Here is a 23936-nt window from a genome sequence, read left to right as displayed (position 1 = left end):
TGCAGATTGTTATGCTAATTTTTCTGATTATCCACTCACCACTTTGGAGCAGCCTCTTATAAAAAAAATAAATAAATAAATAAACACAAAATGCTAAATTAATTTTGTAGATACCCCCAAAAATGTGAGATTAGCGCAGGAATGATAGGACTGGCTAAAATGAAACTTTAATGTGCTTTGGAAATCTACATGCAAAGAACACATCCCAAGATGAATGGCATATGGTACAATGCTACCATGTTAGAGTGTGATTTATGACCTCATTAAGGGTTATAAATGAGTCTTGCTCAGGCTGATGCCTGCATGGTGGTGAACATGGAATGGCAAGAACTATTATCTCTAGAATCAAGTACTGATCAGTGAAAGGATATAAGCAAAGGGAAGAATGTGAAATATATAGATTAAGAATGGAAGTAGGTATTAGTAACCAAAATGACATTATAATAGAGAAGTGGATGAGGGACACTAACACAAGCGCAAGCCAGTTATTATGAAGCATTGTGTCACTTCTCTTGTACAAAATGTCGACATGATCCAAATTTCCAAAAAATAGACTTGCATGTTGAAGTTTTCAAATTCACCAGAGGGATACATTTGAATCTAAAAAATTACTTAACATTCCTTACTTAACATAATACATGTTGGGCACTCAAAATAATTAATAACAGCTTGTGTTCTTAGTGTATTAGTTAACCTGTTGAGAAACTACTCAATAGGACTACAAATGGGATATGTTTTTCTTCACTTTCCAATTCAACTGTTTTCCTCTGAAATTTCCATGTTCATCATATGCTCTCTGCTGGCAAATGCTGTGACATTTCACCTCAAATTATTACAGTGCACCTAGGGCTTGTGCCTACCAGCTAATTCTCAGCTACTAAAAAACAAACTTCCTCCAAACTAAGACAGCACCAGTGAAAGAAATCTACACTATAGAATGATACATAAAGACATAAGTATTTATCCAACTTTCAAGGCAGTTCAACAGCAGTAGCTAGATGCAAGGGCCTTACGGACACACAAGGACTGTAGGAGGGTGACTTTTGCTCCCTCAATACGGTGCAATCTCTGAACAACCTCTGTATGAGGTATGCACCTCTTTAATCTGATAATAGGGCCCCCCGTGTTGGGTCTACAATTGTGGAGACTACCAAGCAGTACTGAATCCTTTAGAAGGTAGAATCTGAGGGATGACCTAAAAGAAAAGGCTTAGAAGGCAAAGTCCTGAAACTCTGAGGTACCAATGGAGGCAAAGCACTACTTCTGGGCTCATTGGTTAAGCAGTAGTGCTTTTTGACCATACAAACCAGCAAACAAGTAGCCGTGGCAGTTCACAACAGATACAGTTTTATAGCAAACAAAAACAACCACGAGTCTGGTGGATTGGCTTTTGACAGAAACACTTTCCAAAATATAGTACAGTTTGCAATCCACCTAGAGAGGGCTTGCTTGTTAACTATCAGACCATCCCTTCTTGAAGGAAAAGAAACAAACAGCTTCTCTTTTGGAACTCCTACAGTTTCTTCAGGTAGAATCTAAGTTTGTGGTTTATATCTAGGATGTGAAGGGCTCTTTTATAGTTTCTGCCTCCATAAAGTAAATAGGGAAATTAATTAACTTATTAAAGAACAAATTCTGTCAGGACTTCAGGGAGAAAATGTTGATATGTCCTAAGAAATACCAGACCCCAGTGAAAGACCAAGTACAGTTCTCTACAAATAAAGGCCCACATTACAAGATCATACTACAACCAGAAGAAATGACACAAGGAATTATATCTTCTAAAAGATGAACTTCTAAGCCACTGAATGCCAGTATTAAGCAGCAGATGGACGGTCTGTCAGTCATGATTCTAGGTCACAGTGTTACTCACCACCAAGTGCTGATGGACACAAATAGCTAACATCTGCAGCTTAACAGTGGAATAAATGACACTAGATCATGAAACTGCTTAGGATTAGTCAAAAGCACCATGATGATGGTCAGCTGCTGCAACACACAATACCTCCCAGCCAACAAGGAGAATGTCATTCATCTTAGCAGTTTACATGTCATGTGGAAGGTCTTCTAGCAGCAAGGGACAATTACAGTACCTCATGCAAGAGGCCTGGCAAAATCAAGGGAGCTAAACAAGGAACCATGCCCTAAACTAGGAGGCGAACTTCATTGTACCAGAAAGATCTAACTGTACTGACAGGAACATGACAGCCTGAAATCCCAAACTTCTTACCCACCAAGTGGCCATAAGGATAAGTTCTGGTCTTTCTTTTTTATAAGAAATAATGTATATAGGTATATCCCCTGCTACTGGAGAGAAAATGCAATCACAAGCACTCCTCTCTTACTCTGATGGATAAGCAAAAGAAGGAAAAAACGTAATCTCTCACCTGGCAAACAGGGCATTCTCCAGGATGCCCCACTCATGGAAGACCATGAGTAAACAAGACCCTAGAAGCATTTGCAAGTGTTAACAGGAATGTATGCAAAATATTTGTGACATGGAATTCCTTACTGCAGTTCTGAATCAAAAAATCTACCTCCAATGGATGCACTTTTGAACAGAAGATGGAGAAAGTATTTGGATTTAGCAAAACAAAAAGTACATGATAAGCATACTCCAAAATAAGGCTGTGTTACATATATATATATATATATATATATATATATATATATATATAATACATATAAACTGATAAAGTGGTAAAGAGATTCTTGCAGCATTCTCACTTCTCCCAGAGTGTAAACACCCCAGCATTCTCACTTCTCCCAGAGTATGAACACCCCAGCATTCTCACTTCTCCCAGAGTATGAACACCCCAGCATTCTCACTTCTCCCAGAGTACGAACACCCAAGGGAGTGACAGAGTATGAACACCTCAGCATTTTCACTTCTCCCAAAGTATGAACACCAAAGAGAGTGATGCCCCTGTCTATAGTCTACTGTCAGTCTCACATCACCTTTATGAAAATGTGATATACAAATGTGTGCCTCCTTGCTTCTTTAATTATGACATGATGGAATGGTTGTCAGAAAACATCTAGAGGGCCTCAACTCTTTGTTCTAAGCCTCTATAGTCAGAAGAACAGACCAATGCTCTAGCTACTTTACATGGAGCTCCTCTAGGGAATGATATTTCCCTTGAGAAGAAGAACCATGGCTGGCTATGCTCACCAATAAAGCATCATCAGAACTTCATGGGATTCAACTGGAGGAAAGTCCCTCGCTGAGATTAATAGGGACTGTCAACCATTCCAGGGCTGCACAACAGGGATATGACAAAATGACTACTGATTCTGTAGTGACTGACACCTCATATTCACCTGTAACTATTGCACCTTCAGTCATATAGAAGACACCATGAAGATTATGACCACCATTAAGACTAGTAGGAGATGGACGGTTTGAGTTGATATATTCCACTGTGACATCACTCAGGCTGCCCTGGACATATATTCCTATTACTTCTTCACAGGCTACACACAAATGAATAAAAACCACTGAGAAGAAATCAGAGAGGACTTATGGAAACCAGCAAAATCAAACATCATGGTATAAAAAACTCCAGGAATTATAACAGGGAACCACCTATTGGCACTACTACAAGCCAGTTATCCAAATAGCAGAGCTTATGGAGTTCATTCTCCAAAGCATACATTCTGAAGTAGGTCAGGGATACAGGCCTTTGTATCCTTGACTGGCTCTAAGACAAAAGCCTTTGAGTCCTCTGAATTCCCTCCCACATCACAGAAGGAAAAGGGCAAATAGGGTCAACCATATGGTGGGAGGTTGCTATATATATTGAGCAGAAGGATATAGTCCAAAGGGGTAGGTAAGGGATAGTCCTGTTCTGTGCCTAGTACTGCCACCTGACTGTACTTCCAAGTGTAAGCTCAGTAACATATCAGCCTAAGGCCTATTATATGTCAAAAATATCTCTAATATTGAAGGTATGATTTTTGAGCTCTGGTATGTGAGGTCTCAGTACACTATCATAGCCCTGGGCTTTTTAGCCCTGCTAGACCCAGGGAGAGGGCTGAAGAAAAAAGTCTTCATTTCTGAGTGCACTCATGGCATTTCAACTAAGAAACTTAAGAGACCCTTCCCTAGCAAATTGACTTTTATAAGTATACTCCAATAATTTGTATGGTGAAGGCCAGTATTTATATTGCATAATATATCTGCACTGAGAGACACAGGAAAAGTCCAGGCAAGAGAACACAGGAACCATAAGATGCCAAACCATATGTACCTTTTAAGTAGACACACTTAGGAAGTTTGCAACATCTAACAATGGAAGCTCAGAGACATAATATACTGTAACCTTTGATAGAATTAAGTTTTTGAAAGATATATAGTAGTTTAATTAGCTTTGATAATACACATGTATAACTAGTATTTCAGACATTATTTAAATAATAACATTGGTTTATATCAAAGACAATATAAATATGCATTAAGTTATCCTAAAGACCAACTTGACTGAAATTAAAAGGGCACAGTGGCCATGATCTTCCTGGATGGGTATAACAAAACAGCCAGCCATTGGTGGAGAGGCCAATTCTATACGATGTCAAGTGGGAAGAGCTTGTTGATTGTTTCTTAATTTCACACCATCATCCACTCATTAAAACTAACTAGTCTCTTAGATTTATCGCAATGTTTATCCAGCTAATTCATTACAATTTTGAGTGTAAGGGTATAAAAGTATGTATGAAACAATCGCCAGACTTTTAAACATCCTCTGTTTAATAACTGCGGAGTAAGAGATAGGTAGGTGCACTGCAGACACCATCTTTAAAAAGTACAGATGAGTAAGAAAATGCCATAACAAGAAAAGTTTCAAAGCACTATTTTTTCTTTGAGGAAGCAGAACTCGGGTAACAGTACTTTGATGTAAGCCCATTTTTAAATCAGCCAAAGTTTCCAAGAATGCTTTATGGAGTAGTTTTATTTCCTTCCTAGAGGGTGTAATAAATAAATAAACATACTAAAAATTGGTATGTTTAGCCTTGTAGCAGTAGCTGTAATTATTTTTTATTTTTTTTTATTTTTTTTTCGAGTTGTGATTGAGTTTTCCTCTGTAACAAAGACATTTTTTCTCTTTCACAAAGCCAGGTACAGATTCTTTTTCTCTATATTATAATGCTTTATTATGAGTCAGATTGTAATTATTTCAGCATGTTTCAATGGTTTTCGTATTGTTGTTATTGGTTATCAACCCCCATTTTACTGTTTGTAAGATGGTTCTGAGCAGTTAATAAAGGAGCATGTTTGCCAAACAATACTTTATTGTAAGCCCATCCTCAGTAATATTCCGCTAGGCCACATCCCTTACTGCACCATGAACTTTACCTTCATCCCTACTCGCAATAAAAACCCCCAAATGACTTTCTTGCTGAAGGCGGAACAAAGGATCCTTAAATCTAGCTAAAAAGAGTAATGAAATCGGTATGCTAGGTTCCTGTAGAACATCCTAGCTGGAAAACAGAGGTCCTCTAGCATACATTGCTGAAGGAGTACAGTACCTAAGATTAAAAAAAATATACGTAAGTGAGTTCTGCAAGAAGGTGGTGTGACTGCTTCTTTGATAGTCGCATAATGCTTCTTAAAGTCATACTCACAGATCTTCTAAAGATACAAACCAGATACAAAGTGCTGCCTGTGCAGATATCAAAATCATGTACCAGACAAATGCCATAAAAGCCAGCACTCTCCAGGGAACAAAATATACACTATAACACAATGTTCTTTGACTTGCAGTGTAAATTACAGTTAAACAGGCTCTGTTGAACAGGTTATTCACAATGCTTTCACTTAAAAACAGTTCTTCTTGGTCTCCTGCCCGAATGGCAAAATAACTGACTTTTATTAAAAGAAAAGTTCATTTTTACTTTGAAAATACAATCTATTTATCATTCCTTGGATTATACTGATAAATCTGGAGAAGAAAGGTAGAAGTTAAACTGAAGTAATAACTTAGGCATATACATACATTTACTCTCTCTTTCTCAAAAGATTTCTTATCATGATGAACATTTATTCTTCCTGTGCAAACTTTCACATGCAAACTTAAGGCACTAAATGTTTTCAGAAACGAAAATTAAAAAAAGGCAGGCCTACAGGAAGAATTGCTTTAGCTTACATTTCTACAGACCGTTATATATAGAGTGTTGAATCAGCTACTTCCAGAAAATACTTTTAGTTGCATGCAGTGGGTAACATTACTACAGGCCACAGGTGCATGACTCTGACAACACAGAGCCATTTCATGCTAAGCTACGAACTTTTACTATCCAATTAATACAGTCTTTACCTTTTCCCAGCTAGCTATGGCCACTGTATGTGGTGGTGAGGGTCTACTGGAAAGGGACTGTTGTACTAAGTACCTTTTTTCTTTAAGTATCTTTGCATTCTAGTAAATGGAAATTTGTTCTTAACAGGTTCATAGCATTCATTGGTACATACTAGGCTAATGACCACAAAGGTCTTTTTTAAGCCTATACACAAAACTTGCTTGGAATGTGGCAAGCGAACAAAATGAGGTCAAAAACACAAAATAAAAATGTGTCTGAAGGTAAAAAACAGACTTTTTACTATTAACACATAAAAGTTAAGTGCTTTCATACCTAAAGAACTGGGACTTCATCAGAACAAACTAAAACAAGAACAAACTAACAACATGTGACCACAAATTTAATTAGTTTCAATTAAGAACAAAAATCTGCTGGAAATATTTACAGATAATGTGAAACCTGCTTAAAACATGTTTCCAGCAGGTTCTTGTTCTTAACTGAAACTAATTAAATTTGTGGTCACATGTTCTTATTTTAAGTATTTATTCATTGTGTCAGCTGTTTTAGTTTGTTCTGATGAAGTCCCAGTTCTTTAGGGAAGAAAGCACCTAACTTTTATGTGTTAATAGTAAAAAGTCCGTTTTTTTACCTTCAGATGCATTTCTATTTTGTGTTTTTGACCTCATTTTGTTTGCTTGCCACATTCCAAGCAAGTTTTGTTTATAGGTTTTTGTTCAGCTTGGTTTGGGCTTTTCTCATTTTATTAGTTCGTTTTTAAGCCTAGCCAAGTATCCCAAATGTACCTGAATTTTGGTGCCCTAGAGGTTATCTTAAGGGGTATGTGAAAGCCAGGGCATGGGTGCTCAAGCATTTGCAGGCTGCCTCTGTCCCTTCGAAACATAAATGACAAATTCAGGGGTAAATTGTCAATTCAGTGTTTTCCCTCCAAACCAGATATATGAGCCTAGAGTGACAACTCACTCCCATCTTTCTCAGTCAGCTCCTCCTACAGTCAGAATCTTAGTTAAAACCAGGTTACCTAGGGTGTATTAGGGCTCCATCGCTTTATGCCAAGGAGCTGACCTGTCCTAGGTATGTGTTTCTGCCTGTACTCAGAGATCAAGCAGGAAGGGAAGCCTCATGTTTAAGCTGCAGTTTCAAAACATTTTCAAGAGAAAAGAAATCCATTTATATGAAAATGGGGATTAAAGTCATGGATGAAAAGTGCAGAAAGGCATTTGGCCTGCTTGTATTTCAAACTATAACACAAATGCACAGGGATACAGATTTATGGTTCTCAAAAATGAAATTCCATTTTCATGAGATAAAATCTAGGAATTATACTCATGAGTTGTAAGTGATTTTTTTCTGATCATCACCACAATTTCATTAAAAATTTAGTGTGTGTGTATGTACATATATGAGTGTCTATAATTGGCTTTATATATGCAAAACAGAAACACTGCTCAACAAAGCAGGTTGACAGTACTAAAGTTAATAAATACACAAAGAAATACAGGTAATCGCAGATGCTTGCTGTGACCAAAAATCCACAATTCCATGTTTTTTTCAAAACTTAGATGGTCCAATTTTCAGACTTACTAATATTTTTCCCATAAAAAAAATGAAGTACTATCCCTGCAAATGCACACATAACCTTCTATAACAATGAAAAGTATGTTGGTAATCATTGGGACTGGAAGGAAAGAGTACAGAAAATTATGGCGGACAAAGAGAAGGAGATTTATTTACAAGGTCATTACTGGCATGAATAAACAACTGATAAGAAGATTTTGAATTAATACAAATACCGTGGAAGTTTCAATGTCAGTATTGTTGAAGTGGTTTTAACTCTATAAAAAATAATAATAGCAGGGACAGAGATTCCCCATTCAAACAGCCTGCTCTCTGCAGCAATCAACTTCAAGAGTGAATGAGGACTATGACACAAATAGAACAGATATCTTCAGCTGCTCAGAATATATTTGAAAACTTTAAAGCAGTGTATTCTTGGACATGCACATCTGCTTGCCATGTCTAATATGGGTCTGTATTTACTTAGCTAGTTAGTTAGTTAATGTTGGTTACCCAGGATGGTGGGCTGGTACACAACCCTTTTCAGCAACTACTTAGGATGTAAGGCTACAATGAAACATTTTACCGTCCGCTAAGCACACCACAAAATAGTACTGCCAATGAGGGGAGGGGAGGTATACATTGCTAAAAGAAATAGAAGGTGATTTTTGATACAGAGCTGTACAGTCTGAAAAAATAAATGAAGATGCAATGAGAAGTGTTTGCACTGCAAATTGTGCCAGTCTGCCACATTTATATGGTGAAACATTGGATGGGAATATTGATTGAGCCAGTGCAGATTACACTTGGCAGTAGTTGCAGAGGTAGAGAGCTGTAATCTGCAATAGGGTCCTGCATAGCTCTCTGATGTGCTCCAGCAACATTCCCAGAGATATGCATTAGGAGGAGGTTGGTGGTACAGCAAGCTCAGCCACATCTCTATCCTTTTATTTGTGGAGAGATCTAGATCTCACTTACTGTGCCATTAGAGATGCAATGATTCTGGACCTCCTTAATCTTCACAAGTCCAACATTTCCAACCAATAGTTGAGCCTGAGACTATAATGGAGGCACAGGTTTATAACCCAGCACCTCCCAAACCTCTGTAACAAATGACATCTACATGTTAAATAGTGCAGCCTATGAACTTCCTTTAAACATAGCATAGGTGACTAGATGGTTATCCTCAAGTTACTCTGGCACTGAATAGAATGGTCCCCCAGAAAAAATGATGACCTAAGAGAGGGTACTGGCAAGGTGTAAATGGTCATAAGACTCACTGGCCTTGGAATGTATATGACTTTATGACTCTGACATGTCACATGTGGCTACTCTGGAGAAGGAGGCAGAGGTAGGCACATACTGAAACTCTTTAACAGAACCTCACTTGAGGATAGCTGTAAGCAACAATGAAAAATATGCTGTTGTGTAAATGCATTCGTTCCAGAATCTGACTGTGGTATGCAACTAAGGAATAGGCTTTTAGTTCATGTTTCCATTTCCTTAATGTACTTCACTTGCTCATTTAATAGCCAATATAAGGGAAGGTATCCTTGCTGACCTTATCAGCCATTGCCTGGACCACATCGGAAAGGACCATGACATGGGTCAGTACAATACACATGGCTAATTTAGAGAACAAGTTCCTGGTGGTTACAGAAGCCGGAATTTTCTAAGAAAATCTCAGAGAGATTCCTAATTTTACTGTGAGAATAAATGAAGTCAGAGCTGAACCACATGCCAGGTATTGTGAGGCAGCAATACTAACCACTGTAGCGCTAAGCTTCAGGTACAACTTAAGTCCTGGATAATGGTGCAATGCTTTAGTATGTTAGAAATCTTTATGGTGGAAGCTGGCGGCTAACTGCCTGTACACTGACAATCAGAACAGTTTGGGCTGTGAATGTGGAGGTAAGCATTCATGCTGACTCATCAGTAACAATTTCATTGAGTCCCATTCCTATGAAACAGTTCTGTAAATAGCCACTTTCAGCTAACCGAAGCTAAAGCATGCTCCATGTTGGGGGTGGGGCACCAGCCTAACTTAAACATACTAATTCCACAGTCATATAACAGTATATAAAAGAATAAATGTGGGTTTCCTGAAAATTTTATTAAAAGGTACCATTTCTTAGAAATGGGACTTTGTGAAAATGCATTAATTTAGCTATTACATTTTTGATATGCAATCAATGTTCAGACATGACAAAATGTACACATCTAAGAAAAGGGTCAGTTGTTTGATAATTTACTAACATTAAAACAGAGTGTAAAATAGCAAAAAAATAATGGATTCCTAATAGATAATTACCTCATATTAAGTCAACTCATATTTTGTTAATTTTTGTGTAATTTGATGTGTGTTTCCAGAAGTTAGAGGTTTTGGGAGAATAAAACGGTCAGCCTAAGTAAAACCAGACTTCATTTCCTTGTTTGGAAGATCCAGGGGTTCTAAATGTCAGCTAAATGAGGATAAACTAAATGTGAGTCAAACCTTTTTCATGAATGTGAACATAACAGTAAAGTACATAAGCCCCCTATTTATGAATTCTGGCCATTGTTAGAATACTGCTAGAAAAATATAGCTACAATTTCCCACTGCATGATAAATCATGGATATGATTCATTCTATTCTACCTTCTGCAAAATTCTTCATTAAAATATCTTTCTGGCAAGCACCACCACATTTCAGTCTGGTCTCTGAAGTGGACATAAGAGTAAGCTAATCCCCTGAAAATCTTTTTATAATGTAGATAGTGAATTCTGACATCAGATGTAAATAAAAAATTAAAGTGTAATAAAATAATGGCATAACTGACTTTCAAAAGAATACCTCAAATACAGCAGTATGTCTTAACTGACCCTTACTGTCTGACATCTGTACTACAAAACATCGTATTCCCAATACCCCAGACATGAGGCGTAGAGAAATGACACCCAAATGACTCCTTTTCAATTAGCTGCATGGGTATCTTTGTGGCCAGGTGGGGGAGGATGCCATGAAGAAGCTGACACCAGTTCGCTCATCTTTAGGCACAGCAAAGCTGATAGGCCCACAGCACTGGTAACAAGTAGCAGTGCCAGGATGTATTATCCCCTATAATGGTCATGTTGGGTTGTGCTGTCAATGCAGGTCCTTGATCTTAGGAGATGGAGAAGGGAGATGTGTATGGCAGCATACAAGCACCTCCTTCTCCACCTCCCAACCAGCCAGATGTTCTTAGCCAGAAAGCCACATTTAGGAAGGATAGGTAAGTCACTCTTTAATACTTAAAATTGGCCTTCTCCCTATCACCCAGCTCTCATCAGAGGTCAAATATATGGGCCAATACAACTTCTTCAGCAAAAATGAATGGGCTGTAGGGATCTTACTTAGCCCAGGGTTGTCTGTCTCTCACCTGCAAGGGAATGAATCTGCCAATGGGTTGCTAATAGAAGGGGCAATGGGCAGGTCACAGGAAGGTGTGGGTGGGAGAGGAAAAAAATGCAATATTCTCAAAGGATAAATGTATACCATTGCAATGCACAACTTGTCCAATATTATTAGGAATACATATCTCTATAGTTAATTACAATAACCTGAATTTCAAAATTATATAAATAAAACATGCCTATATATTTCACATTTATAAAATCATAACATTATCCATGTACTTCAGACATATCAGTTTTATCCCAAACTTGTAAAAGCAAAAACTACATGATAACGAAGTAAAATTAAGGAAACAATGCAGTATGAGATGGATAAAGTCCTTGATATTAATGTACATCTCCAACTGTCTCTTATGACTTGGAAAGTCTCCTGGCTACATCCGCATATGCTAGCTCAATTTCACCATCTGCTGGACAGGTGTTGGTGAATTCATCTCGAGCATAAGCATTCTTCAGGTATCGCCACACCCCGGTCATGTCTGTTGGGATTTCATATTTCCGATGTTTTTTTGCCACAATCTGAGAAAAAAGCCAAGAAAATGGTTTAAGTATGTTATTCTCTCTTCTGAAATCAATACAATTGTTTGATTTGATAAAATATTAAATTAAAATTTCAAATTCAGCTTTATTCTAGACAGGGGCGGCTTGTGGTATCAGACTGCTGGGCTAAAGCCGCCCGACTTTCTCAAAAAAAAAAAAAAAAAAAAAAAAAAAAAAAATAAAAAAAGCAAAAAAGAAAAAAAGTTTAATTGAATTTTACACACTAACAGCAGTTTGAACTGCAAGCTGATGTGTAAAGTCAAAGCAATTCTACACAAAACTTGGAGCAGCTCACATGCATGCACCAGTTCTGCTTTAAAAAAAAAAAAAAAAGGAAAAAAAAAATGAAACAGGAAGCTGATGGGTCTGTGAAGTCAGCAGCCAGTCACATAATCTGAATATGTGAAGCAGCTGCTGATTACTCGTATTAATCTTGTGTTCTCTTCCCGCGCTTTAGTTGCGAGGGAGACAGTGAGAGAGTGGAGAGACAGTGATCAGATTACTGTTTAAGGTAAGTTCTCATTTTTTTTCCTGGCAGGGTCACTAGTGGTCTGTGTGTTTTTGGGGCTGTTAATGACTTCCTTTTTTTGTTTGTTTGTTTTTAATATAACATCCTGGCAGTGTTAACCAGATATAGGGAGACAGTGTATTTTGGGGACTGCTGATGATTTTCTTTTTTAACATAACACACTAGCAGGGTCAACCAGATTCTAGTGGTCTTTGCACTTTGGGGGCTGTTGTTGACTTTCTCTTTTTAATATATCCTGGCAGGGTTAACCAGATATAGGGAGACAGTGTGTTTTGGGGACCATTGATTTTCGTTTTGGCTGTTGATACCTTTTTTTTTAATATAATATCCTGGCAGGAGTCAAAGTGATACTAGGTGTGTTCTGGGGAGGGCGTTTGTGGATGACGTTTTTTTTTTTTTTACCTAATATCTTTTTGCAGGGTTAGTCAAGATACATCAGGTGGTTTGTCAATGTTTTATTGCTAAAACAAACCCTACTCTTGCATGAGTAAAATGTGTTTGGGTGAACTGAATAAAGATCACATGCAAATTCCTGGCTATATAATGTGAAAGAAATACAATAATGTAACCATGGTCTTTTATTTTCATTATTTTAAGCCTTGTAGGCTTAAAGCAGATTTTCTGGGTAGGCAGTTGGGATGGGGGCAATGCCTATGTGTGAGTGGAATGACTGCAGTTTTGGCTTGCTTTGCAAGAGTAATGTGTATTTGAGTGAAGTAAGATTGACCACAAGCTTTGAACTATGAGTATTGTTTATGTGAAAAAAAGGTTACAGAAACCCGGGTAAACAAAAGTAAAATAAATAAAATGCCATGTATTTGGCTGGCACACACAAGCTGAGACTAATGTTTCTGTCATCAAAATGAAAGTAATGCAAATATGCAACCCAACTGTTAGTATTATTTCTACTTTAACGTTGACAGAGTAAAATGCAGCTACTTTAGTTAGGTAATGGGGAGTGTTTGTGAATAAATGGAGTTGACTGGTCTTGCTGTTTACTGTTGTAACTGTAGTTTTGCAGGACTAATGCGTTTGGGTAAATAAGCTGTTATGCAAGCCTGTAACTACTGTTTCTGCGCAACAGAGTAAAATAATGCAATCATTGCTATTTTTGTTTTAATCCCGGCAGAGTCAAAGCAGATACTTTAGGTCAGCAATTGATATGATGGCTGTTTGTGGATGACATGTTTGGTGCGGTAGCTTTGGTGTAGTAATTCTGGCTTTGCAGGACTAATGTGTATTTCAGTGAAACAAGACAGAATGCAAACACTATTTGCATGCATCACTTCAATACAGTAATGACAACACTACTGATGCTGGCAAGGCCAAACCACCTACTTTAGGTAGGTGACAGGTATTTGAGGGGATGTTTGTAAGTGAAATGAGTGGTCCTACTATTTACTGTTATAATTCTGCCTTTGTAAGACTGCAGTGCATTTGGGTGTAGTGAGATGGAGTTAGTACAAACACTGACCTATAGCTATTGTTTATCTGAAAGCAATGCAGTAATACATAATTTGTTTTTAACTTTCTAGGTTCAAACCAGGCACTTTGGGTAAGCAGTTGGGATGGGGGGGGGGGGCTATGTCAGTGTGAGAATGAAATGACTACCCTTGCCATTTACTGTTGCAGTTTTGGCTTGGCAAAACTAATGTGTATGGGGGTAAGCATACAGGCTGTGACTACTGTCTCCATGGCCGGCCTTAGGCATAGGCGAACTAGGCGACCGCCTACGGCCCCGTACAGGCCGGCCTTGTAAAGGGTGCAATTTTGACTTTTTTTTTTTTTTTATTTTAATTAGTGCATTCTTTCGTCCCAGTGCCTGCAGCAGGTGGCGGGAAGAAAGAATGCACTAACTAAGCTGATTAAAATTAAAAAAAAAAAATACAAGGGCATCGGAACCATGGGGGGTGAGCGCCCTCCCACTTTTACAGCTGCAGCAGGTTGATTGCGGTATTAGCATCTTCTCCTTTAACAAGAATCATGCGTGCTTACGCCAGCTTAGAAGTAAATCCAATTTGCAGTTGCGCGCAAATTTTAAGCTAGCAGTTCCGTGAAGTAGGGGGCTAAGTCCATGTGGCAGTTTGATTTAGAAAGAAGGTGAGTAAGTGTATGCATGTGTAATTCAAACCATTTGTTTCTGCATGCGAGAGAAAATGTGTGTGTGTGTGTGTGTGTGTGTGTGTGTGTGTGTGTGTGTGTGTGTGTGTGTGTGTGTGTAATTTCAACCAGTGTTAAAAGGTCACTCGAGGAAACATCAAGTGCTTTCCTGTAACTATCAAAAATGGAACTACAAGAAGAGTCTAAAATAGATAATGTTTAAGAGAGAAAATCATAGATTTGGTTTGGATGTCTTAAAAAGAACAATGAGGTTTAACCAGGAACTGAGTAAATGGAAAGAAGCATAACTAGCAGTAGCAAAATCATCATCATTTTGAATTAGTTTAGCATTTCATATATTTTAGATATCTTATTTACAAGTACATGGAATAAAAGTGGACCAAGTAAACAACCCTATGATGCTCCAACAGTGAGCCAATACTGATAGAAATGTCAAAGACTGAAGAAAAACTGATTTCATGAATTCAAGGTATGTAAAAAAAAAGTAAGAATTCAGAGAAATTCAACTGAAGTAGAAGTCGTGATTGCTCCATTTTACAACCTGGGTAATAGCATTATGATAACTTTTTGAACCACTTCATTGCACTCAAGATAATAACTTCAGATTAATACACAGATGGCAGAACTAATAACGAATTGTTGAACTTCATGATAGCATGTTAGTCTTCTAGAGTTAATCCGAGTTTAATACTGTACCATAAGAAAATATATGAAAATGAATTGGAGATAAATTATGTACTTTGCAGCACTAAAGTCATAATTTGATGGAAAACTAGAAAAAAAATAGTACTGGAAGTTTATGTGCATTTTATATCCCAAGCATTGTTAAATTGAAAAATGAAGTTTCTTAGACAGTTAAAATTTATTGACTGAGTTAATGTTAAACAAAGCTAGACCAGATGAAAGAAAATATGCCAAGATCATTTCAGTTCTGCTAAGGGAAATTTCATTTCTGGTGTTAGAAAACTGTATATATTGACTTTGCAGGGCCTTTCAAGCACAATGCATTTATGATTGTGGTTGTTATATATTCAGAATGACTGTATGTAATTTGCATGTCTGACACTGCACACATCCACTACCATGTTGGTTTAGAAGATTATTTGCTGTTTATGGGTTACAATACCACCCTATACAAATAAGGGACTCAACAAAATGGAATTATCTTTTCAACTATTGCAACACATTTTCCTTATACCCATGGCTATGCAGAAAGTTATGTTGAGTCATTTAAGGGTGAAATGAAGATGCCAGCAAATACTATATTGAAACTGTATTCAATACAAAATGTTAAGTTTCATTAATTTTGCTGTATTATGCAACTATAGTTTCATAAAAAATAAGTCACCGACAGAATCTATTCTTTTACAGACTTATAAGATTGAAACATAGGATCTAATTTTAAAAGGCTTGTTCTCAGTGTAAGCCTGATTTATAGTTATGCTTTATAATGAAGTAATTCACTTATACTGAGAGCTTCTTTGAAGTGTGGCCATTGATTGGACTAAATCAAATCAAACTTAAGTGTGGCTGTGAGGAATAACTAGTAGCTGCAGAAATTTCAACATGATAAACATGCAAACAACAGCTTCTTTCATAAGTGAGACTCATTGCTTCTTTGGCATACAGCAAGAAGAAAGCAAAAGTAGATGCAGGACCGGTAACTGAATATAGATGGCATTGTTTTCCAGAGATATGATAATGAAATAAGAAAACAAGGGATGGGTCAATCTTAATATTCTGAACATATGTATCCAGATACAGAAAAATTTGACTTTACGGTGAGAATCGTCAACATGGTGAGAGCAAATTAAAGCCTTATAAGGTACCCCCACACGTTTTAACATAGCATTTTTCTTTTATGGTCTTGTGAAATCATCATAATAAATGCAACAACAAGCAAAACATGAAAAACAACTGTGGCAGAGGTATGTATATGAGTATATTAAAATGTACATTCCTGGATGGTTCTGTTCTTTTAATTGATTAGATTCAAAACCCATCACCATGTAAATATAGCCACTGCCCATCTCATTTTCAACATTCATAAGATGGCGATCAGCTCTGGACTTCCCAATTCCAATCAGACAAAATAAAATCCCACACAGAAAGTGGTGATGTTTCAAATTAGACTTGATAGGTCAGGGAGAAGCAACAGAAAATAGTTTGCCTTACAAAAAAAAAAAAAAAGGCAATGGATAAAAGTCACAAACATGCAGACTCAAAGTCATGTTGGGCTCCCACTCTGTTTCACATCTCCTAGCTAGTGGCTTAAAGTCAGCAGGTCAGACAGAAACATGCACTTCTACATGATAACTAGCTAAGTAGCTGAGTTTCTAGTCTGAAAGATATCAAAGGCTCATTTTATCATCACTACTCTCTGCTGTAGGAGACATTGATACTAAATAAACATTTAAACTAGTCCTTGGATGGTTCATTTTGAAAATGTATATTTTAATGTAAGCAATTTATTCCCCACGATTGTTAAGGCAGAAACATTTCTGGTCATTACCAATGACCTCCCTGCAGCTTTGAGACTGTATAATGTCTCATAGGTTCATAGGTTCATACTAGGCTATCTGCCCTAGGGCATTTACAAGCCTAGCCAGAGTGTGTTTGGCTTTCGCCACCCATTTTAAATGAATTTTGCTATGCCCTTTTTCGAGGTTAGTATACTGTGCCTCTGTCTAACAGTGACACAGAAGTGATACCCGGAGTAAATCTATGATCTCCCATCCACTCATCAAGATTCCTCTTGAAGAGAGTCAATGAGGGACTCTGCCTAACCTGGACTGGGATTTTATTCCAGAGTGAAGGGAGCCTCTGGGTTATGAATCTGTCCCTCCAGCATGTCCTATTTATTTTAGTGCTGAGGTTCAAGTCTCTCGAGCGCTCAGCTCCCCAGATTGCTTATAAAAGGGGAAAGGCTCCCACAAATGTTTAGGAAAAGCTAGAAAAACTTGAAACAGCTACTATGGATACATTTTTGTGACAATGGTCATTTTGCTTTTATGCTGAGACTTCCTACAGAGATGCAGTGTCAAACTAAAATTCTGTCTCTTATTTAAGAATGTGTGAATAATCAATTATGTCTCAGTGTATGTAAGAGATAAATGTACTTACTGAAGGTTTTTATTTTAATAATTTTTTTTTGTTTTGTACTGGCATTTATTATTAATATAGCTACGTTAGTTAGCTCGGTTTTCGCTGTTTTATTTTATTTTTTAAATTCTGTCTGTGATATATCATTATCCCAAAAAGGCTGAATACTCTCAATGTCCTTCATTGTATTTCTCAAGTCAAGATTTTGAGTTTGCCATGTTTGGCTTGCAACTAACATGCAAATGGATGATGTATATATGCCAATGCCTGAAATATACAGATGTGAGTCTTGGCATAGGGGATAGAGCAAGTACACTTCCTTGAATCTTAAGAGGAGATATTACACCCAGAAAATGTAGTTAGGTTTTAAGACTTGTGTCAGAAGAGGACAAATAAAATGGTAACCATTTGAAATGTATGCGACATCCTCAGTAAATGCTGTAATATAAAAACCGAAAAGCTGAAAAATATGGACGTATCTATAATAAGTACAAGATGGCTATTTCTCAGAATATTTCATTTTCTCTGATGTATGGCAAGCTCAAAATTGGTATATTTCAGTCTGGGGAGATTGTGGAGCTAGTCTTCACATCGGGTTCATATTATAACGTCGAACTTTCAAAAGTTCGAATGTCATGTGGTCGACACCATATGATCAAACTTTTAGAAGTTCGAAGGTTAAAACAAATGGCTCCGTATGGCACAGAATGGGAAAATTTCCCTTTTCTGCACTTAAGTGCGATCTCGGTGTTGGTATATTTAAGTAGTGAGGGTGTCGAGGGTGCAGTCCCATGTGGGGGGTGCAGGGGGCTTACCCCCCTGCTCAAAGTATTTTGGTAAGTTTTTATTTTTTTATTTTTTATTATATATTAAATTTCAAACTTCGCTCATATGGTGTTGATCATATGAGGTTCGAAGCCTAGAAACTTTGAGTATATAATATAGACCGTTCACATCAAGGGTGCAAGGGGGGCATGAACCCTGCAAAAAGAGTTTTAAAAGAGAGGACCAATGTTCTATATTCACTCTTGTCTTGTATTTTCAGTCTTTTTTATGGTGTATTGGAAGGTGTATTACCAGCACTGACATTTCAACAGGGAGCCAGTAAAACAATATGCATTTACCTGGAATATTAAAATCCTAAAAGTTCTCAAAATCATTCCCTATACAATACAAGGTGGGGTGGAGGGGGGGCAGATTTGTTTTGGCACTAAAATCATTGTAGTTTGAAACCATTTCATTCAGGTACTGTTTGAATGGTAAAATTTCACTTGTAGGCCAATCAAGCAAGCTATCCTTTCTTTCTATAAGTCTTTAACTTACTCTTGTACAATTCATAAATTAAGCCATTACTTGTCAATTTGTATGGTACAACATAAATTGAGCCTTATGTTATGCAAAACAATTGAACAAGTATCTGCTTTTTAACAACACTCAATCTCTGAAGTATAGCTAAACCTGTACAAACAAAATCTGCCAAAAAATCTTGTGCAGTCAGTTTAGTTTAAGATGGAAGTGCTGCAACAGATATGTTTTTTTTCAGCTTGCTCATACATGCGTTTCTTTTGGCCCATGCACCAGTGGATTACTGCCACTTTGGGGCAGAGATCCTAACAGCAGAAGCGCCACTTTAGCTTTAAGATTATTGAACCATGGAATGAATAACTGCCTGCCCCTTCCTTTACAGAAAATGTTAACACATTATTGCCAGGTTTTGTGGTTACCCATAAGACATCTTATAGAATGATGAAAATCTATCTTAGTGTCTTGAAAGAGGTAAGATTCAGCTGCATTAGCATTGGTTATAAGAGACACGGCCTCTCTGGCAAGACATTCAGTTAGATAACTGCTACTTACTATAGTATACTCAGCAAGAAAAACATGTTTACCAGGAGATCCCAGTACTGTTGGGTATGTTTGTCACTATTAAAGAACCAGTACAGACACGTATCACAAACAAAGACATGTACATGCCTTTGTACACGATAATGTAACGGTACAAGTATAAAACAGATACTATGAGTTTTACATTTTTTTTATTAAAAAATACTGCTTTGTAGCCATTCAGTATCCCTCTGGTCTGCCTTTTGCTTATAATTGTAATCTTGTATATACATAATATGACTGTATTCTTACTTTGATGCCTCATGTTTTTTATTTTAATAGAAGTAGCTAAGTAGCTTCAGTATTCATTGTGAAAACATTCCTTATCCTGAAACTCAGATGGTTTCTGTTCTCCATCCATCCATTTTTGCCATTACAGATACAGCTCATGCAATTGCAACATCCATTCACATCATCTTTTTGATGCAAAATGTATGTACTCTTGACCGGTTACTGCAGAGATCTGTAATGACAGCTCCCCAAGCAAACCCAAATCATTGTAATGAAAGAAGCTTTGTGTTGCATTTTTATTACTTTTAGTTTTACAGCAAGTAAAGAGGGTTGAGATTTTTTTTTTCGTTTGTGTTGTATAATGTGGTTTGTCAAATATGCAACCCAAATAGTCAGACTGCAGGAAAAAAACAGATCTTCAGGATCTCTTCTGGTGCAAGCAGGTATGTGCAATTCACGTTGTTTGTGAATGTATGCATGTGTGCATAATTGGTTAGACTATATGCACGAGTGAATGAGAGAGAGTGAGAGAGTGAGAGAAACAGATTGGTGTGTGCATTAACGTTCCACCATCCATGAGTTTGCCTCTGTTTCTCATAAAATGTGAGATTTTCTGACAAATCTTTGTAGGCTGCAGTTGCTAAATGACAGACAATTGATGTCCTTGAGAAAATGCACATTAATGTTAATGTTAAATCTGTTATTACAACCTTTTCAGTGTTTAAGAGGATTAGTTAAAATTTCCCTGATAATGGATTTTTGTCCACTTATTCTTGAGCTACAAGATTGTGTGCATGTGAGTGTGTGTGTGTGTGTGTGTGTGTGTGATGGACAGGGGAGACTGTATATGTATGTATGTGTGTAAGAGACAAAGAAGAGATTGGTGAGTGGCTTGATTCTCAACTGTCCAAGTTCACAAAATATACATGATTTTATCTCAGGTTTTTGGTTTATGCCTTGTATAACTTTTGATGTGTGTTTCCATGCTGTTTAAATGAATGTGAGTTTTGCCATTTCAATGAATATGAGTTTCAAGGGCAGACAAGTTTACTGCTCATGCTAAGTCTGTTTTCATTGTGAGAGTGTATTGTTTGTTTAGTAAATGACTATCTGTGTTTGTGCTATTTCAATATCTGTAATCATTGTAGAAGCAAATAATAGAATATATGCATAGTAACTGGTGAGATAATCAAATAATGGAATACTGGAATGGCTGAGGAGGGGGCTGCTGCTGGGGTTTTCTGCAGTAGGGGCTGCTCTGGGGTGGTGGTCTATTACCCTTCCTAGAACCCTATTTGACAATGATCTGGCTCTGGTATTTCAAGTAGAAAATACATATGCAAAGGTAGCTGCAGTTTAACTACATTACAAGGTATTGTTTTCCTATGCATTTAAATAATTTAAGGAAATGACTGGAGTGGCTTTCTTGGGGAATGACCCAGTGGGTGTGGCTCAAATAGGGTTTTTTCATGAGTGTGGTGAGGTTGGAGCTTAAGAGCGCCGGAGCACTACTTCGCCTAGGGCGCCATTTCGGCTAAGGCCGGCCCTGACTGTCTCTGTGCAGCAAAAATTAAACTAACACAAAACTATTCTTATTTTAATCCTGGAAATGTGGTCAGGGTTTATCTCACTGTAACATAGCCTTGCTCATTTCTAGTTGTCCCCTCCCCTTTTATGTTGGCCCCACCCATTCAGCTGTCTCCTGCAGCCCTCCTCTGATTTGAAGTCACCAGCCACTAATGATTCTAGAACTCCTGTACAAGTTCAGCAATGCACTGCTATAATGTTCATATGTCCAGCTACAAAGTTAGAAAACTGAGTTCAGGCATGAAGTTAGGAAGGTTAGGCAAGTAAGGGCTTGCTTTTATTTCTTTGGAAGAAAATGCAAGTAAAACAGAAGGCAAAAAAGACCTCCTATCAAAGGCTGGAGTATTACATTCCAGCCCTCCAAGAAATGCAGATTTGTATGGATAAGTTAGGCAGCACAGACAACATTGTATATACATATATATTTGTGCATGTGTGTGTGTGTGTGTGTGTGTGCGTGCGTGCGTGTGTGTGTGTGTGTGTGTGTGTGTGCGAATATGAATCCCTATCATATGATAGTAACCTCATTTGACTGAAACGCATTTAACTGAAACCATAAGACTGAAATTTCAAAAGACTGAAAAGGCACTTGACTGAAACTCATAAGACCGAAACCCATAATACTGAATTTCAACATAATAAATTGCAAACTGGACCATATAAAACGAGACTAGGTAGGGGAATATGCCCCCAACACCCACAATGAGGGGGGCTACACCCCCCACACCCCCCCTTACTATATATACTAACTCCAGGATCGCACTACAGTGGGGAAAAAGGGGATATAACTTTCACGTACCTTACAGTAGTCTACATGCTGCCACTACTATGCCCTTTTCTTCACTGTAGTGCAATCCTGGAGTTAGTATATATAGTTACGGGGGTGGGGGGTGTGGTGGGCATAGCTCCCCACCTAGTCTGGTTTTATATGGTCCAGTTTAAAATGTAGTATGTTGAAATTGAGTATTATGGGTTTCAGTCAAGTGATTTCAGTCTTTTGAAATTTTTTGAAATTTCAGTCTTACGGTCTCAGTCAAATGAGTTTCAGTCAAATGAGGTTTCTATTATATGATAGGGCTCCATATATATATATATATATATATATATATATATATATATATATATATATATATATATATATATATATATAGGTCCACTTCGCATAACCGAACGCTCAAATGTTCGAAATTCATATGGCTGAGACCATATGATCGAACATTTGAATGCTCGAAAATGTGAATTAGACCCGTAAAAAAAAAAAAACACATTAAATTGTGTATAGTAGGGGGTCTTCGCCTCCCTGAACTCCCTACACCCCCCTACTTAAATATACCAACTCCAAGATTGCACTACAGTGAGAACAAGGGAAATCTCCCAGTCCGCGCTGTATGTGATTTCCTGTTCAGAATGTCGGTATTTCAAAACTTCAAACATATGGTCTGCGATCATATGGGTTTCGAAGTTTTGAATTTTGGCATTCTGAAGGGGACCCATATATATATATATATATATATATATATATACACACACACACATGTATATATGTATATGTATATATATATATATATATATATGTGTGTGTGTGTGTGTGTGTGTGTGTCTGTATAGGGTGACATTCTGAAATGTCGGAACCCTTTACAACTACTAAATGCAGAGACTGAATGGCCAATAGTCTACTAACTCCTACCTTTGTAAGCTTCCCTGCACTTCCATACTAACTCCTGCCTTTTTAAGCTTCCCCCTACTTCCATAACACCCCTTTCTTTTTAAATTTCCCTCTTCATAAAATGTCTCCCTTATAGCTAGCTTAAACTGTTTCACCGACCCCACCTTACTTCTCACCATAATTATTTCTACAATGCATCCTCAACTAACTTTCTCACACTAATTCCTCTCTCTTATCGCCTCTCTCTCAACTAATCCCCTGCCTCTTTCCCTACATCTATATTCATCTGCTTCTCCCAACATTAAACTCCTTCCTAAACATCCTATGAGCTGCATGCTAATTTTAACAAGTCTATTTGGATTGACCTTGATCTCTACAAAACAGTCACAAATGTAATTTCTCTCATATACAAACCATGGAAACCTTGACTTTTGATTTATGTAAGTTGTACTAATATACGGCTATACTGCATTTGTTTTATTTTAATATCTTGTCACTGCTCTTTATTTTAAAAATTCTTTATTTCATTATTGTATTTTTATGATTGTACTTTGTTAATGTCTGCAGCTTTTCTCCCCAGGCCTCCACTGAAAATGGGTTTCAGACCCAGTCAGACTTTCCCGGTCACCAAATATCAATAAATAAATTTGTTAAGTCGGAGATGACATTTCTTGAAATATTCCCTTTTCCCAAGGATATGGTGATCTTGGAGTTGGTATATATAAGTTTGGAGGGTGTGGGGCCCACCCTACAAAAAGAAATTTTAAGGAGAAGAGCAATTTTTGAGATTCGCTGTTCTTCAGGTTTTCAGTCCCTTTTTTCAGCTATTTAGCACTCAGCATTTTGAATAGGAGTATATATACATATATATATATATATATATATATATATATATATATATATATATATATATATATACACACACACACACACACACACACACACACACACACACACACACACACACACACACAC

At 37.3% G+C, this 23936-nt stretch overlaps 1 protein-coding gene across 2 annotated transcripts in view; it reads right to left on the bottom strand.

The window, feature by feature from the left end:
* Nucleotides 1–8016: 8016 nt before the first annotated feature.
* Nucleotides 8017–23936, bottom strand: part of CLIC5 (chloride intracellular channel 5) — a 1097485-nt gene continuing 1081565 nt past the window's right edge. For both annotated transcript variants that reach the window (XM_044062648.1, XM_044062649.1), the window contains exon 6: nucleotides 8017–11820. In XM_044062648.1, coding sequence (XP_043918583.1) covers nucleotides 11653–11820 — 168 coding nt within the window. In that variant the 3' untranslated portion in view covers nucleotides 8017–11652. The remainder of the gene's footprint in view (nucleotides 11821–23936) is intronic.

The sequence above is a fragment of the Protopterus annectens genome, chromosome 2.part1, assembly GCF_019279795.1.
Source record: "Protopterus annectens isolate FY-2018-M chromosome 2.part1, PAN1.0, whole genome shotgun sequence".
NCBI lineage: Eukaryota > Metazoa > Chordata > Ceratodontiformes > Protopteridae > Protopterus > Protopterus annectens.
This window is presented reverse-complemented; position numbering and strand designations above follow the sequence as displayed.